At 43.1% G+C, this 18,982-nt stretch overlaps 2 protein-coding genes across 2 annotated transcripts in view; one reads left to right on the top strand and one right to left on the bottom strand.

Moving 5' to 3' along the window:
- The window catches only part of LOC112261560 (transmembrane protein 121-like), an 83,325-nt gene extending 70,476 nt beyond the window's left edge, over nucleotides 1-12,849 (top strand). Inside the window, exons 2-4 of the mRNA XM_024436993.1 lie at nucleotides 6,774-7,827; nucleotides 10,184-10,354; nucleotides 10,654-12,849. Coding sequence (XP_024292761.1) covers nucleotides 7,714-7,827; nucleotides 10,184-10,354; nucleotides 10,654-11,337 — 969 coding nt within the window. The 5' untranslated portion in view covers nucleotides 6,774-7,713 and the 3' untranslated portion in view covers nucleotides 11,338-12,849. The remainder of the gene's footprint in view (nucleotides 1-6,773; nucleotides 7,828-10,183; nucleotides 10,355-10,653) is intronic.
- Nucleotides 12,850-15,740: 2,891 nt separating this feature from the next.
- LOC112262289 (tuberoinfundibular peptide of 39 residues) lies at nucleotides 15,741-18,598 on the bottom strand. The gene is made up of 3 exons (XM_024437972.2): nucleotides 18,120-18,598; nucleotides 16,928-17,064; nucleotides 15,741-16,513 (listed from the first exon to the last, which is right to left on the bottom strand). The coding sequence occupies exons 2-3, from the start codon at nucleotides 17,041-17,043 to the stop codon at nucleotides 16,141-16,143; spliced, it is 489 nt and encodes a 162-aa protein (XP_024293740.1). The 5' UTR covers nucleotides 17,044-17,064; nucleotides 18,120-18,598; the 3' UTR covers nucleotides 15,741-16,140.
- Between the last annotated feature and the right edge of the window lie 384 nt (nucleotides 18,599-18,982).

The raw sequence follows: 18,982 nt of genomic DNA, 5'->3' as shown, positions 1-18,982 counted from the left end.
GGCCTACCACTGTTGTGTCGTCTGCAAGCTTAATGATGGTGTTGGAGTCGTGCCTGGCCATGCAGTCGTGGGTGAACAGGGAGTACAGGAGGGGACTGAGCACGCACCCCCGGGGAGCTCCAGTGTTTAGGATCAGCGTGGCAGATGTGTTGCTACCTACCCGTACCACCTGGGGCAGCCCGTCAGGAAGTCCAGGATCCAGTTGCAGAGGAAGGTGTTTAGTCCCAGGTTCCTTAGCTTAGTGATGAGCTTGAGGGTACTATGGTGTTGAACGCTGAGCTGTAGTCAATGAATAGCATTCTCACATAGGTGTTCCTTTTGTCCATTTGGGAAAGGGCAGTGTGGGGTGCAATAGAGATTGCATCATCTGTGGATCTGTTTGGGCGGTATGCAAATTGGAATGGGTCTAGGGTTTCTGGGATAATGGTGTTGATGTGAGCCATTACCAGCCTTTCAAAGCACTTCATGGCTACGGACGTGAGTGCTACGGGTCTATGGTCATTTAGGCAGGTTACCTTTGTGTTCTTGGGCACAGGGACTATGGTGGTCTGCTTGAAACATGTAGGTATTACAGACTCAATCAGGGACATGTTGAAAATGTCAGTGAAGACACCTGCCAGCTGGTCAGCACATGCCCGGAGCACACGTCCTGGTAATCCGTCTGGCCCTGCGGCCTTGTGTATGTTGACCTGTTTAAAGGCCTTACTCACATCGGCTACGGAGTGCATGATCACACAGTCGTCCGGAACAGCTGATGACCTCATCATGCATGCCTCAGTGTTGCTTGCCTCGAAGCGAGCATAGAAGTGTATTTAGCTCGTCCGGTAGGCTCGTGTCACCGGGCAGCTCGCGGCTGTGCTTCCCTTTGTAGTCTGTAATAGTTTGCAAGCCCTGCCACATCAGACGAGTGTGAGTCCTGTAGTTTAGCATCTGCTTCATCTGACCACTTTTTTATAGACCGAGTCACTGGTGCTTCCTGCTTTCATTTTTGCTTGTAAGCAGGAATCAGGAGGATAGAGTTGTGGTCGGATTTACCAAATGGAGGGTGAGGGAGAGCTTTGTACGCGTCTCTGTGTGTGGGATACAGGTGATCTAGAATTTTTTTCCCTTTGGTTGCACATTTAGCATGTTGATAGAGATTTGGTAGAACTGATTTAAGCCATTTCTTTCCGGCGCCATTTTGTCATCAAAGCACCACATCAAAATATGGGTGGACATGGGTGCACAACCCATGTCCAAATTATTTCAAGCTTACTTAACCCCTTTGTGCACGTTGGACCTCAAAAAAAATTATGACACACATAAATTCCCGAAGCACCCCACCGTTGTGGTTACTCACAACTCGTAGATACTCCCTCAGTGAAGTATGGCAGTTCCTTGCAGGTTTCCTCACAAGATCCACAGCAAGCACATATATCAATGCAGACAGTATTCTTTAGCAGTAACTAATATCCCATGGGAACATGAACTCGTTAATCTTCCCCAATCAATTCTCTCTCGGTGTCACACGATGCTAGGCTAACCTCAAGGCTGTCAAATACCTCCAAGATGAGACGGTAGCTTCAGTCTTTACTAAGTCTTTCTTAACCTGTCTGGGAACGGGGTTCTGCTAGGAACCCCTTGCCAACATCCAATGAAATTGCAGGGCGCCAAATTCAATCAGAAATCTCATAAATCAAATTCCTCAGACATACAAGTATTAGGCATCATTTTAAAGATAAAAGTCTTGTTAATCCAGCCACATTTCAAAAAGGCTTTACAGCGAAAGCTCCAGAAACGATTATGTTAGGTCAGAGCCAAGTCACAGAAAAACACAGCCATTTTTCCAGCCAAAGAGAGGAGTCACAAAAAGCAGAAATAGAGATAAATGAATCACTAACCTTTGATGATCTTCATCAGATGACACTCATAGGACTTCATGTTACACAATACATGTATGTTTTGTTCGATAAAGTTCATATTTATATAAAACAAATCTCAGTTTACATTGGCGCGTTACGTTCAGTAGTTCCAAAACATCCGGTGATTTTGCAGAGAGCCACATCAATTTACAGAAATACTCATAATAAACATTGATAAAAGATACAAATCTTATGCACGGAATTGTAGATACACTTCTCCTCAATGCAACCGCTGTGTCAGATTTCAAAACAACTTTACGGAAAAAGCACACCATGCTATAATCTGCGCTCAGCGCTCAGAGACAGATATCTGCCATGTTGTGTAGTCAACAGAAGTCAGAAATAGCATTATGAATATTCACTTACCTTTGATTATCACTCCCAAGAATCCCAGTTCCACAATAAATGTTTGTTTTGTTTGATAATGTCCATCATTTATGTCCAAATACCTCCTTTTGTTAGAGCGTTCAGTTCACAAATCCAAATTCATGACGCGCGATCACTAGGAGCAGATGAAAAGTCAAAAAGTTCCGTTACAGTCCGTAGAAACATGTCAAACGATGTATAGAATCAATCTTTAGGATGTTTTTAACATAAATCTTCAATAATGTTCCAACCGGAGATTTCCCTTGTCTGTAGAAATGCAATGGAACAGAGCTCGCTCTCACGTGAACGAGCGTGGCCAGCTCGTGGCTCTCTGGCAGACCTCTAACTCATTCCCCTCTCATTCGCCCCCACTTCACAGTAGAAGCATCAAACAAGGTTCTAAAGACTGTTGACATCTAGTGGAAGCCTTGGGAAGTGCAATATGACCAATATCCCACTGTATCTTCGATAGGCAATGAGTTGAAAACCTACAAAACCTACTTCCTGGTTGGAATTTTTCTCAGGTTTTTGCCTGCCATATGAGTTATGTTATACTCACAGACATCATTCAAACAGTTTTAGAAACTTCAGAGTGTTTTTTTATCCAAATATACTAATACTATGTATTTCTTAGCTTCTGGGACTTTGTAGCAGGCAGTTTACTCTGGGCACCTCTGGGCACCTTATTCATCCGAGCTACTAAATACTGCCCCCAGCCATAAGAAGTTAAACATAACAAATTAACACCTTATTTACATAAGTATTCAGACCTTTTCCTATGCGACTTGAAATTGAGCTCAGGTGCATCCTGTGTCCATTGATCATCCTTGAGACCTGAAGGACTCTCAGACCATGAGAAACAAGATTCTCTGGTCTGATGAAACCAAGATTGAACTCTTTGGCATGTATGTCAAGTGTCACGTCTGGAGGAAACTTGGCACCATCCCTACAGTGAAGCATGGTGGTGGCAGCATCATGCTGTGGGGATGTTTTATAGAGGCAGGGACTGAGGGAAAGATGAACAGAGAAAAGTACAGGGAGATCCTTGATGAAAACCTTCTCCAGAGCACTCAGGACTTCACACTGGGGCGAAGGTTCACCTTCCAACGGGACAATGACCCGAAGCACACAGCCAAGACAACACAGGAGTGGCTTTGGGACAAGTCTCTGAATATCCTTGAGTGGTCCAGCCAGAGCCCGGACTTGAACCCAATCCAACATCTCTGAACAGACCTTAAAATAGCACTCCCTATCCAACCTGACAGAGCTTGATAGGATCTGCAGAGAATAATAGGAGAAACTCCCCAAATACAGGTGTGCCAAGCTTGTAACATCATACCCAATAAAACTCCAACAATGTACGGAGTTAAAGGGTCTGAATCCTTATGTAAATATGATTTTTCAGGTGTTTATTTTTAATACATTTGCCAAATTTGAAAGAAAAACTGTTTTTGCTTCGTTATTATGGGGTATTGTGTGTAGATTGATTAGGGGGGGGAAACCATTTAATACATTTGTGAATAGGGCTGTTACGTACAAAATGTGGAATGTCAAGGGGTCTGAATACTTTTCAAAGGCACTGTAGGTCAGCTTTGTGCGTATTTTGTCATTCAGGTCAAAAACGTCACATTCTGACCAATTCTTCCATGGGCAAACATGTATGGAAAGTTTTGTATAAATCAAAAGGGATTCTGTCAAAAAGTGATTGAATTCAAATGGATTTACCCTGCTAGACGCTATATACTGCTCTGCCACATCCTCTCTCTGACCCCCGTGTGTCCTGCCATTTTAATTAAACTGCTGATTTAAAACCTCGGCCCAAAAGGGAGATGTCAACCCACTAAAGCGGATTAACACAGGAATGTATTTGCAATTCAGCTAAATGGAAATTTGACAGGATACATATATGCTGTGTGTGTGTGTGTATCCACTGCATTCTGTATATGTGGTTATCTTTATGGCGTTAATAAAAGTCCTACTAATGCCCTCTTCTGTAACCGTGTGAGATCACAGGAGTTTAGACACAGCAGCCCACAAGCAATGATTTATATAAACAGCAGAATATTGATAGTGGTGTGTTGAAGCCACTGCACCTCCATCTTGGCACTCCCCCACCAGTTAAAAAAAATATAGAAATGCTATAGAAATGTAGAAATGTATTTATGTTCATGTTTGCCATATTTATACTATTACAGACACCTTAAAATGCATACTTTTTGATTATATCATGTTTTGAGTATATTACGTGAGCTAAAAATACATTTATACAATGAAAGAAAATATATAGATAAAAACATTTTCCTTAAAGTATGTTTATTTTAGATGACTAATGTTGCTGTCCTCACTACAGCAACAAACAAACAAAAGTAAATACATTTCATATTGTAATTTCATTGAAATAATGTAGAATCCCATTCATTTCTATGGAAGACTGCTCCAACCGGTGGCTTCAAAGCCTTCAATGGCCAATACACAGGGCCGGCATTGTGGCCCCGGCCCGTCCTACCATACATCCTTCCCCATCCAAATACAATTTTGAAATGTTGACAATTTATTTGACCAAGAAGCGGGCCCGCAGTAAGATGCATCAATCTTAGACAAATCATCCAAGCAAGTGAAACAGCGCCCCTCTGTCTCAGTATGTGTAGACCATGTATCTGATGCTGTCTGGACAAAAAGAGTATGGCATGTCATACTCTTTTTGGCCAGACAACATCAGATACATGGACTACACATACTGAGACAGAGGGGCGCGGTTTCGCTCGCTCGGATGCTTTCTCTGGTGAGATAGTTTCAGCAGAGAGGAACAGGCAGAGCGAGAGGGCTTACTCTCACCAGAATCGGTCCAGAATAAGCCCAATGCGTTTCGGTGGGCTTAATATGCAGACCTAAGCGTGTCATCAGCCTTCCATGCCTTTGGGACAACAACTCCCGGAGACATGAGCATCTCGTCATTATATACAGGTCTCTGGTTTCAAGCAGCCAATTGGAAAGGAATGTTGGTGTTTGCACAGGGCACTGTTTGAATGCTGGCTTCCCCTAAAGTAAATTGATGTTTTGCCAAAATTATAGAATTACTCATGTCTAAATAAAATCATTCAAATACTTCACCAGAGATCATGACTTTGCAACAGAGGAACATTAGCTTCTTTAAAAAAATGGCTGTGGATGGTTTCAAATCACAAGCAAGAAGCCGGAGGTCAATAAGCAGCTAGGCCTATTGCCACGCGGGCTTCCCAATAGGTATCGGCCTAGCTGATTATTGACTTGCAGCTGTCAGTGAAAAGCATCTAAAATATGTGAAGATAACGTGTCTTGAATATAATTAAAAATGTTGAGACAAGAAGAAGGGGAGGGGTGTGTGGCTAGGATATAGCACGACTCTCTCCAGAATGCATGCACTCAGCTCTCCAGAAAGCGCTCAGCTCTCCAGAATGCATGCACTCAGCTCTCCAGAAAGCGCTCAGCTGTCTCCCACCAATTCTTGCATGTTCATTGTTTCACTTTGTGAATTGTTTGGCTTTTGATTGTTCATTTTTGATCAATTCCTCATTACATATGTCACCAGAAGGCCTAGTAGATGCACCGTTAATCCGTTGGTTACGTTCATTTCTGTTAATGCATGTATTAATTACAGTCATTTACCATTCTCATTTTCAGAGTGGAAACAATGTTTGCAGAGAAATAAGTTTGATTATTTAATGAGTTTTGTACATTTTTTTCATTGTCTTTTGTTTGGAGTGCTCCATGTGACCGATGAGGATGGGTCTGGGAGCGCACGGCCCTGAGCATACATAGAAGTACATGTAGAAAAGTGCCTATTTGGGGATGTCTGATTTCTGACTGTCTTAACTCACCACGTTCACCACAAATAAGCAGTACTTTTTTATTCACCTCACACAGGAAGTCAATTAATTCAATTTTTTTTAACATCTATTGCGAATGCTAATAGTTCCTCACAGTATTTGAAAAATCTTTCCAACACTCTCCCGGCCTCCATAATCAACAAACCTCGTGAAAATAGCATGATCTGAGGAACCCATATATCCAGTGAAAACATCATCATACAATATCTCATACATCATACAATACCTGTACAGTTTTCCCTGGTGTGTCAATGTGTCCATATAGCAGAGACTGAGGCTCTCGCGTTTGTTGAATTTTAACTTTGAGGTTTTTATCTTTTAATTCACATTTTTATGATTAACCACATGACAATGATTTTGAGAAACTAAAATGTTATTATTGAAATTAACCTGTTCCACAATTTTTTTATTTGAAAATCATAACTGGCACACAGATCGGTAGAAATGTAGAATAAATTGTAAACTTCCCCAAACTTGAAACTCACAAGTTCTGTGAAAAAAATAAAATGCCCATCCAACTGATTAGTTCTGGCACCAGCCCTGCCAATACATAGCATCAGCAATCCAGGGTTTATATACAGAATTGGCTACAACACAGTTTGTGCTAAGCTAACCCCTTTTTCTCTTCTCTCTTCCCCAGACTCCGCAGACTGTGAGAGGAGAAACAATTCCTCTGGCGTATCACAGGACCTACACATCACTCTCAGAGGTCCGTCTCATCAACAGTGGGTGGAACTCCATTCTCTCCTCATTGGTAGATCCACTTTAGAAGACCTTTCCCCGATACCTTTGGAAAATTGAAGCAAGCACTCACATTATCTTCAGGAAATGTACTGTTGTTGTTGTACTATGCTAGTCCATGCTGCTAAAAGATGCTGACTCACATGATCAGTTGACACCAATGACGTGGTCCTTCCATGAGGATTCGGCCACTACAAAGTCTGCAACTGAAGATATCTGGTTTTGTCATTTTCCTATGGAGCAATAAACCCCAACTGCTATATTACTGAGCGGATTACAGGGTTATGGAGCCTCAGAGGTGTGTTGTGAGTCCTTGATCACAGCAGTAGCACATCAGGCTCAATGGAACTGCGCTGAGAGAGTGGATGCACCAGTCTGTATGGCTTAAATAGACCATAATATATCAATGCAATTCTCTTAACCTGGATTCGTTCCATTGCCCTCCTGGTCCTAAGAGTGTTGTCTTTCTCAAACGCATTGATGGGGGACCCATTGCGTCATGCTAAGGAGTGGGAGTGCATTTTCTCAATAATGTAAAAAAATGGAATGTAGGCTATTTGTTACCCTAATAGGGATTGATCAGGTACACTTCACATTTTCCCCTAAAATAACTCAATAAGAAAACTGTAAAGTAGGACTACAAGTGCAGTTGGACTACAAGTGCAATATAACTACGAGAGCACTAGGACTACAAGCGTAATAGGATTACAAAAAAAGTGTAATAAGACTACAACAGGTCCATTGTACCTGATGCAATAGGACAACAAATGCAGTAGAACATCACTTTTTTTGTAGGACTACAACAGGAAGTTCAGTTCAGCAGAACTACATTGCCCACCATGGTGTTGCCGCAGCCAGACAAACGCCACGTGTGCCTGACCACCATGGTGATCATGACCAGCATGGCCTTCATGGACGCCTATCTGGTAGAGCAGAACCAGGGGCCCAGGAAGGTAAGAGGCCATTTAGTTTTGATCCTTTTTAAATCTGTTGGGTCCGTACCCCTGCTCAGACGCTTTATTGCACAATCGAAGTTGCCCCTCCCTCACATGCTTGCCTCACCTGGGACAACTTTAGAGATTCCTGTTTTTCTACAGTCAAAGTACTACAATAGCTACACGGCTGTTGACAACCAAAGCAGCCATGACTGCAGTTGTTTAACATAGAAGTCAACCTATTTCCTGTAGCCTCAAAATGATTCCATTTTTTGTTTCATGTAATAAAGTTTATTTTCGATTTCTACTTCAAATGGAGCAGACTTTATTAGTAATATTAAATCATTTGAAATAATGTCAATCAAATAAGTTGACTCACCCACATAAGTATATACCTGGGTGCACATGTATCAACTTTGTGCTAATAGCTATGGCTAATGGCTTCTATCTGAGCGCGTGATAATTGTCTACAATTCACACCTCCCATATAGATGGCAATAATTAGCACAACACCGCTAGCCACCTCTTTCCCTCCAACCATTTTGTTGTTCTTTGAGCAGAATTGCTGCATGATTTTTTGGAACAGCTGGGACACCCAGTGTGAACTGGCAGGAATTAGCCCATTGGTTGTTGCGTCGCTTCGCCTGAGCAGGGGAGCACAACTACTGGGCGCGTTCCTCTTCCCAGGCTTTTCTGACGCTTGCCAGATCTTACAACGCCTGGATAGGTCCAGTATTTTACTTATAAGCTAAACACATCATATGTTATAGCAATCTGTCAGTCGATGACGTAGCACGTAAAGTAACATATCATACTAAATGGAGTGGCACGGATTTAGTAAATATAACATGTTTGGTTGATCAGCCTGGTCTCAGAGCAAAACATGTTATATTTACTAAATCCGTGCCACTCCATTTAGTATGATATGTTACTTTACGTTGGGTTGCATTACATTTGCTTATGTAAATCCTGAACACTCAAATTAAGATCATAGGTTACGTTTGATATGACAGTAGGTTACTTAAGGCAAAAACGAAAGGAGGGTGGTTGATCGGGGTGGTTGGGTAGATGTATAATGCAAAAGTCTAGCAACGCAAAGGTTGCATGTTTGAATCTCATCACAGACAACATTAGCAACTTTGCAATTACTTACTACTTTTTAGCTACTTTGCAACTACTTAGCATGTTAGCTAACGCTTCCCCTAACTCTAACCCTAACCCTAACTTTAACCCATAACCTAACATAGCATCATACTAAAGTAGTCAATCGTAATAAATCATACTAAGCAGTCAAACATAATATATCATACTAAAAGAGTCAAACGTAATATGTCATACTAAAGCAGTTGAATGTAGCATATCATACTAAACAGTCGATAATGATACAGGGTCGAGGCCCAGATGCAGACAAGAGGGAGGCAGACGGTTCGAGTCTCTAAAATGTATTATAAACAAGGGGCAGACAAGAGACAGGTCGTGGACAGGCAAAATATCATAAACCAGGTCAGAGTCCAGGAGGTACAAAGTGGCAGGCAGGCTTGAGGTCACGGCAGGCTGAATGGTCAGGCAGGCAGGCTCAGTGTCAGGGCAGGCAAAGGTCAGAACCGGGAGGACTAGAAAAACAGAGATATGGAAAAAGCAAGAGCACAGAAAAACACGCTGGTTGACTTTAAAAACAAGACGAGCTGGCAACAGACAAACAGAGAAAACAGGTATAAATACACAGGGGATGACAAGGAAGATGAGAAACACATGTAGGGGGTAGAGACAAGCACAAAGACAAATGGATCAGGGTGTGACAGTCGAACGTAGCATATCATACTTGTGCAGTCGAACATGGCATATCATACTTGTGCAGTCGAACATAGCATATCATTCTAAAGCAGTTGAACGTAGCATATCATACTAAAGCAGTCAAACGTAATATATCATACTTAAGTAGTCAAACGTAATATATCATACTAAACGTTCAAGACGTAGGATACTATACGTCCTACAATTCGTATTATATTGTGAGACTGCTATTACATTGGTAGGCCAGTGTAATGTAACCTAACGTAAATTAACATACCATGGCACGGGTTTCAAATTTGTGTTTGACTAGGTTGGGATGATGCATGCAGTGTCTGAGCAGGGGAATGCTCACTAATAAGTCCAACAGTAGATGCACCAATCGCAGACTGTAGCTTTGAATTACACTTTAAAAAAACATTGTTTTTTACCTAGTGATTTTACAGTTTTGACATCCTTTGTGGTTTGACATCTCTTTCCTTGTCTCTCAATTTTATTTCCTTTAATGTATTGTTTAACTGTAACAACTGGGTTACAATTTTAAATGCACGTTGCGTAAATAAAGTATTGTATGCATTTGTAGATCGGAGTGTGCATCATCGTGCTGGTGGGAGACATCTGTTTCCTCATCGTGCTGCGCTACGTGGCAGTGTGGGTCGGGGCTGAGGTGAAGACCGCCAAACGCGGCTACGCCATGATACTCTGGTTCCTCTACATCTTCGTCCTGGAGATCAAGCTCTACTTCGTCTTCCAGGTAGGTAACCTAGACGTTAGACCGGTAGGCCAGGTTTGAATCCTAGCACCGACTATGGAAAATCTGGTGGGGAGCGGGCCGGTAACCAGAGTGTTGCTGGCATCAGTATTCCATATACAGTACCATCTCTTTCCATTGCTCCCTTGAGCAGGATATTTAACCCCTAAGCTGCTCCAGAGACGCTGCACTGTGGCTAACCCTGGTGTATGTGTGTCTTGTCAGGGGGGGGGTACTCACAGAGATATTTGAAAAATACACGTTTCAATGTGTGACAATAAAGTATATCTTATATCTTATAGAACTACAAGGCGGACAGGAAAAGCCTGGAGACGGTGGCCCGGAAGGCTCTAACCTTACTCCTCTCTGTGTGCGTCCCGGGGCTATACTTGGTCCTGGTGGCTCTGGACAGCATGGAATACGTGAGGACCTTCAGGAAAAAGGAGGACATGCGGGGGAAGCTGTTCTGGGTGGCCCTGGACCTGCTGGATGTTCTGGACATCCAGGCCAACCTGTGGGAGCCCCAACGGACCGGCCTGCCCATCTGGGCCGAGGGACTGATGTTCTTCTACTGCTACATCCTGCTCCTAACCCTGCCCTGCGTCTCCCTCTCTGAGATCAGTGTCCAGGGGGAGCACGTCTCGCCCCAGAAGATGATGCTGTACCCTGTTCTAAGTCTAGTTACTATAAACATAGTCACAATCTTGATCCGCGGGGTTAACATGGTGCTGTTCCAGGATAGTAGGGTGTCTACCATCTTTATAGGGAAGAATGTGGTGGCTATAGCCACAAAAGCCTGTACATTCCTGGAGTATAAGAGGCAGGTAAAGGAGTTCCCTCCACAGGACCCTAGCATGGCAGGTATAGCCCTGGAGCTGCATCAAGGGAACTCTGTGGGTCATAGCCACGGGCACAACCAGACCCTGCCCAATGCCACCACTAGCCTCTCTGACGAACCATCACCTACCGAGGTCATAGACACATGACCCTCGCCCATGGATAGTTAGATCCTTTTCACACTATAATGTCGACTGGATCCATGTTGTGACGGCTCTGATATTTACCTTTTACATTGTGCTTACCAGCACGGGTTCAGCAACTACCATCACAGTACAGCTTGGCTTAGCTTGGCTCAGTAGTGTGAAAAGGGTGGTAAGTGTCTGACCCTGAGTTCAGCTAGACTGGACTAGACTTCTCAGAGCTCAGCTAGACTGGACTAGACATCTCAGAGCTCAGCTAGACTGGACTAGACTTCTCAGAGCTCAGTATGACCTCAACCAAGACTGTTCCGGTCCTATGGAGTGGCAGAAAGAATCGACACGTTTCAATGAGACCACTCCAGCTCAGGAAAACGGCCCAGCGCCTTGCCAGCCAGCCTCCCAGATGAACTGATGAGATCATTCTGATGAAGACTGATGTGTTTTTCTATTCTATGATGTGTGTTTCTATACTTCTCTATGGTGGACTAACAGACAGACGGACACATAGAGTTGACCTCAGAGACAAAAACCCAACCCAGCTCAGCAGATATGAGCTCATAGTCTACCTGTTAACCATACCTGGGTTCAAATACTATTTGAAACCATGTCAAGTACTTTATCTGGACTTGATTGTGCTTGCCTGACACGATGGAACGAATGGAATAGTAGCAAGAGTGAAAACCACACCCGCCTGGCACTCCAGGCAGACTAGAGCAAAAACCTAAAAGTGTATTTTTAAATTCAAGTAGTATTTGAAACCAGGTCTGCTGTAAACGCTGTCTTTTTTGACTCTTTGGAGTTTTTGTATTTCCAAGGCAATGTTTTTACGTGATGGTGTACCGCTGTAATTCTCGTTGTCATTTTAAAGATATCTATCTATATATAATATTAAAATGAATGCCACTTCACTGGCAGTGAAGTGGCATTCATTTGAGGATTCCTATCCTCTGCGAGGGAATTGCAGAGTAAGAATGGATAGAGGGGATACAAAGAGGCAGAGGGAAGGTATGTGGGGTTGGAGGAGGAAGCAAGAGAGAGATGGAGGGAAGGTGAGAGTGGGAGGAAAATGGTTGGGGAGATGGGCAGTGTGTGTGTGTGTGTATGTGTGTGTGGGAGGATGGAAAGGGGTGGAGAGATGGAGGTGTAAGCCTCTCAGAAGGGGATGTCCCTGGTACTGTGTGGATTTTGAAGTATGAGACCAGACCATATGCACAGTGTCAATATTAGGACAGCCTTAGAGTCACAAGACGTTAGTGTCAGACACCAGGGCCTGTATGTGTCTGTCCGTCTCAGAGGAGGAGTGCTGATCTAGGAGAAGGTTTTGCCTTATAATCCATAATTAATAAGAGGCGGAACCTGATCCTCGTTCAGAACTCCGACTCTGAGATACTTTGTGAATATGGGCCCTGACTATATTAACTCCTTGTGACTCAGAGGCTGTAATAACAGGTGATTTACAGACCTGTCTGCTTCACTGAGCTCAGCAATATCTGTCGATGGAAGAATAAAGAAGGTTCACAGGACCTATAGTTTCTCAATGTGTCTGAGTCTGTGTGCCTATTTAGCGGTATACTTGTGTGTACTGTGTGTGGGTGTGTGTGTGTGTGTGTTGGCGTGCATGCTGCGTGTTTTGTTTGTGTGTAATACACACATCATATAAACCATACCTAAAAGACTACCATGAAAAAAAGATCTCCTATAATATTCATATGCTCTCTCTTCCGCAGGAAACATGCATTATCTGTTGCATAAAACATGAAAGGCCTAGCTCACAAACAACGCTCACAATACCAAATATGTGTTTAGCCGAGAGATACAGTACACGCAGTGTTTACTTGTCATTCTGATCAAGGAAAAGAGAATATTTCCAGTGGCTTGGCCCGGGTATTACTGTGCATCTGCTATCTGTGATGGATGACAACATAGCAACACGCAATATTACCAGTATGCATGACTGACTAGCTCTAAATTTGAATTTTATGGGGACCACTAATCTCACTCTGCCCCTGCCTGTGGTATTAACTTCTTTAGTATAGACACATGCATTTACCCACTGGCTCCCATACTTTTCACTACATCATATGTGTTGGCTATAGGACCCAGGTTATACAGTACCATGCCCAATAAGATTCTCAACTCATACTTAGTACAGTAAATTACTCTTTGGCTGCTGGGGCCCAGGAGTATGAAATGGACAACCAGTGCTCACTATACAGTAGAGAGAGAACAGATGACTGCAACAAGAGAGGACATAGACGAAACGATAGAGAAGCAGCATCAGTTGAGGAGAATCAGTGGGATGCAGAAAGCAATTTAGCGTCTGCTGATTGGGTGGGTCTGCCAGGTAGCGCCGCTGGATCCGATGATAAATAATAGTCTCTGTGAGCCTGTGTCTGCTCATCCATCACAGCAGAGCACAGGCCGGGTCTCTGGGTCACTTGCTGATTCTGATACTGTGGCCACTTCCCCCTGGACAATGAGGAGGCAATACAGGAGGTCCGAGTGTAATGTTTTAAAGTAAAAGCCCTGCACACACATAAACGTACACACATGCACACACTCAGACACATATACACTACATGACCAGAAGACAATTTTTCCTCATCCACCAAACTTTACAGTTGGCACTATGCATTGGGGCAGGTAGTGTTCTCCGGGCATATGCCAAATCCAGATTAGACCGTCAGACTGCTAGATGGTGAAGTGTGATTCATCACTCCAGAGAATGCGTTTCCACGCTCCAGAGTCCAATGGCGGCGAGCTTTACACCACTCCAGCCAATGCTTGGCATTGCACATTGTGATCTTAGGCTTGTGTGTGGCTGCTTGGCCATAGGCCTACTACTTCATGGTTGAGCTGTTGTTGCTCCTAGACTTTTCCACTCACAATAACAGCACTTATAGTTGATCTGAGAAGCTCTAGCAGGGCAGAAATTGACGAACTGACTTTTTGGAAAGGTGGCATGCTATGACAGTGCCACGTTGAAGTAACTGAGCTCTTTAGTTAGGCCATTCTACTGCCAATGTTTGTTTATGGAGATTGCATGGCGGTTCGCTCGATTTTATACACCTGTCAGCAACGGATGTGGCTGAAATAGCCGAATCCACAAATTTGAAAGGGTGTCCACATACTTTTGAATATATAGTGTACAAACAAACCCACATACACATGTACACACATTGACATACATGGCTCATCATTGTTGAATGATATCTCTCTTCTCATTATAGCTTACCTAAGCCATAAGTCTGCCTCTATTGTCAGGAGCCCATGTAAGACATGATTATAAACATTATGGGGTGAGAGAGAGAGAGCGGTAGAGAAAGAGAGTGAGAGAGGAAGAAAGAGAGAGACCAGCTGAGAGAAAGCGGGGGGAGTGAGAGAAAGAGAAAGAGAAAGAGGCCAGCTGAGAGAGAGGATGAGAGAGAGTCAGCCATAAAGTATAACACAGATAGAAAGAAGAGAGAGAGACAAAGCCCGGCCAAGGGACAGATATATAGAGAGAGAGAGAGAAAGAGAGAGAGAGACAGATAGAGAGAAAGACACAGACAGACAGATAGACAGAGGGAGAGAGAGCGATAGTGAGAGAAAAAGACAGACAGACAAGAGAGAGAGAGCGAGAGAGACAGAGAGACAAAAGAGAGAAAAGATTAACTAATAAATCACAGGTCTGTCACATCATCAAATTAATGGCCCACTCGCCGTAAGTAATGGGGTCAGGCTGGTGTATTTAGCTGTGGCCCCATTTATTTTCTCAGCCATAAGTTTATTCAAATATTCAATTTTAAACACATCATAACTCAGGATGTTGGGGGAATTGATCATCATCTGCAGTCCAAGGTCTTGGCTAAGGGTCTGTGCCCCCTAAGACACACACACACACACACACACACACGCACACATGTACACATGTACACATACACACCACCACCACCTTCCTTTATCACCCTGCAGATTTGACTCTCCTTTGAAGTCTGTCTCTTTCTCTCCGCCGGTGTGAATGATGCCATCACTATACTGTTTATCAGGTTTGGGGTGAAATCCATTTAAATTCAGGCCGAGATTCAATTTGAGGCGCTTTGTCGAGCGCTGTCGGGCAATGCGCTTTTTAAAGGCAATATATCCCCGCATGAGTGGAGATCCCGTTCACGATACACGCTGCAGATGTCGGCTCAATCGGAATGTACCTTCAAATGAAACACCCTGCAACCCACCTCAGATTGAATCCATTCAAGAAGTAAACAGAAATCACAATTGTTTTTCAATTTACCCTACCTCTACTGTACATGATACCTTCCACCAGAGGGCATCAGTTTGTGGCGTAAGCTAAAAAACTAGAAAATGACTGTTTGACAAAAATAAACTAGAACACTTGAACATAGAGGAACAACAACCATATTAATACAAGACATGATCACTTATTTGCTTTATTTCACACTCATTAATATTAACAATGTATAAAGAGTCCTATGGTAGACCCTCAGCTGTACAACAGCACCTCCCAACAGCGCCATCTTAGTGGAAGTATCTCAGTGTATTTACTACGTCAATCAATAATTCAACTGGATCAAAACGATCATATAAACATAGGCATGTAAATCCTGTGTCAAATTATGCTTTATATTCAGAATTAATTCTTCATCAAACGTCACACAGAAGGTCTGATAAAAATCTTTATTGACTTTTAAATTCTGAGTAATCAAATTGTAATTAGTACGTTCTTCTTCTTTTTTTTTATCAGGGCATGTTATTAACATTTTTTTTAAAATCAGGTTCCGTCATTTATACGTAGGCTTAGCAGTCATCTTATTACTGGGAATTGACGACCAACAGTTTCTGCATGTAGGAGTTAAGCCACTTCTGTCTCTCCATAGCTGTGAGCAGCTTACTCTTCTCTCTGAACGCTGCATCATCCGCCACCACGATGTTCCTCTTTTCCTCATTGTTGGAGCCCTGCGGAGCCCAGTCGCCCAGCCAGCCCTTGGCCATATCCTCGTCCATCTGCCACTGGCCCACCACTGGGAGCCACTGCTCCCCTAGGAGCTCTGCTTTGCTCTTGGCCTCACCAAAGTATGGGGCTGACATCATCTGCATGCTCCAATCACGGAGCGAGATGGAAGGGTAGAGCACCTCCCACTCCTCCCTCTTGTTGGAGTCTCCTGGATCACTTGGAGAGGAGCCTCTGGAAGCAAAGAGTAGAGCAGGATGATAGAACAATAGATCTCATTAGGAACAATACAAACACATCTATGGATAGAACTACCATATAAGAATAAGAGTGCTCACTATCATAGAAAGATTGATCTCCGTACATTGTGTCTCAGTCTCAAAATACAACAGTAAAAGGGTAGATTCAGATGAAAGGAAGGCACACATCTGAGGAGAAGGGGGAAAAAGCTGCCCAGGCGAATGTCAAAATTGGTCCAGTTTCCACGGTCCTCACCTCGCCTCCTTTTCAAAATGTCAGAATTGAAACGAGTTCTGTCCTCAAATCCTCTCCACGCTTCCCTCTGACATTTGGAAAAGGAGACATGGAGAGGACAGAGGATAGGAGACACAAGCGTCTCGTCATTATACCCAGTATGTCAGGTCATACCTGTGTATGGGTCGGAGGCGTGGCTGAGGGTAGCTGGAGGTCACCAGGGTCATGGCCATAAGGGTGAACAGCAGGAGGGCAGGGCGTGAGGCAGGGGGAGGAGCCACACCAGCCATCCTTAAACCCACACGACTGGCCTAACCGGCAACACAACCCACCAATCAGAATAGCACAAATTGGTGTTTTATAATTTTACCAAACAGTACATTCATAGTCACTCACTCTTTGAAATAACTCTTTCACATTTATATTCAGTGAAAAAAATAAGCTCACACACTTTAAGCTCCTACTTTACTAGCTATATACTCAGTACCTTCTCAAATGTCAACTGTCTAGCAATCAAGGAAAAAAAATATAACACACACACTATCAGTACACTAGATATTCTCACTGATTTATAAAACAATGGAATTCTCACAGAATTCTAGAGAACCCTCATTAACGTACTGGTGCAGCATAAGGAGCCAGCACTCATGTCACACAATTCAGAAATCCACATGAACTGTGAATAAATACATGAGTTACCTACTCATCTCAGGTGTACTATGTTTTATACAATCTATTGCATTTTGTCTATGCCGGTCGGTCATTGCCCATCCATATATTTATATGTACAAATTCTTATTCCATCCCTTTACATAGATTTGTGGGGTAGTTGTTGTGGAATTGTTAGATTACTTGTTAGATATTGCCACACTGTCGGAACTAGAAGCACAAGCATCTCGCTACACTTGCAATAACATCTGCTGAGCATGTGTACGTGACCAATACAATTAGATTTGATTTGATTTGATGTTCTATGCTAAGAAATAAGTGCTAAATTGCTGCCAGTAGTATTTCTACTCAGCCTACTCTATTTCTTCTGCTGTTGTTTTTGTGTGACTTTTCTTTGTTGCTTTCCTTCCGTCTTAAAACATAAGCAATCCAAAAGACACCAGAGAGCAGATTAAATTCATCATAGAATACTATAAATATATACATACATTTTTTTAAAAATAAAAGCACAAAAAAACTAACATTAACTTGAATGATAGGGCAAAATGTAGATTTCCGCCTAAATTAACATACCCGAACGTAATCATTTTTCATGAGATGGCCATAAAACAATAACTGGTAATGTTGCATAGTCTCAGAAAGGTCAATTCATTCAAGTCAAGCAATGTCCCAAGATTTTCCTAAACGTTGCACTTACTTTTGTTGATGAGCAGCGCCTTGTTGCCAGTAAGTCTTCAGCTTTTTTTCTAACTTCAGGCTGGTTAGCTCTTCTGTCATACGGCGTGGTGAAGAGTGTTTGGAAGCTCCTCCAGTGGTGACCTGAGTCTCCTGTCCCCTGGGCTCCAGCTCAGACTCAGGTAATGTACCACAGGTGAACCGCTCTTACTGTGTGCGTGTGTGTGTGTGTGTGTATGGTGGAGAGGTTAAGTACTCTCAAGTATGAGTGTGTGTGCCCAGGGGTATGTACAGCCCACAATAAAGGTTGTCAGAGTTTGCCTGCTTATATACTCCTGCTTCTGACAGGGGGTAGGGATGATGTAGGGAGGGTAGGGGTGGTAGATGGTATGAGATAAAAAAAGGCCACATCTCATTGTCTCCTTTAAAAACAGACCTGAAACATCATAAACAACACCGTTGGATGGATGTCCTGTTTGGTACAATTCTTAATATAGAGACAGGAGGAATCAGAGAACGAGAGAGAGAGAGAGAGAGAGAGAGAGAGAGAGAGAGAGAGAGAAAAGAGAGAGAGAGAGGAGAGAGAGAGAGAGGGAGAGAGAGAGAGAAGCCTGGCTTGTACCTCACAGAACATAATGATGTCTTGGGAAATCTAAAAAGTGTTTTAATCTTAATAGCAGCACACATGTTGAGTCCATAACCCCGGAAGTCCTCATTCCCCGTGGTGGAATATCAGGTGGACGACATAGGGGCTAAGGGCTTGACTCCAACGGTACACAGAATACAGAATACACAAGAGTGGTGTTTGTAGCATTAATTCTGTCTACTGCCTACGCACACCTTGGAATACGGGGAAGCAGGGAGAAGCAATGCATTGGTCTCGTT

Source organism: Oncorhynchus tshawytscha, linkage group LG11 (assembly GCF_018296145.1).
Source record: "Oncorhynchus tshawytscha isolate Ot180627B linkage group LG11, Otsh_v2.0, whole genome shotgun sequence".
NCBI classification, from domain to species: Eukaryota; Metazoa; Chordata; class Actinopteri; order Salmoniformes; family Salmonidae; genus Oncorhynchus; species Oncorhynchus tshawytscha.
This window is presented reverse-complemented; position numbering and strand designations above follow the sequence as displayed.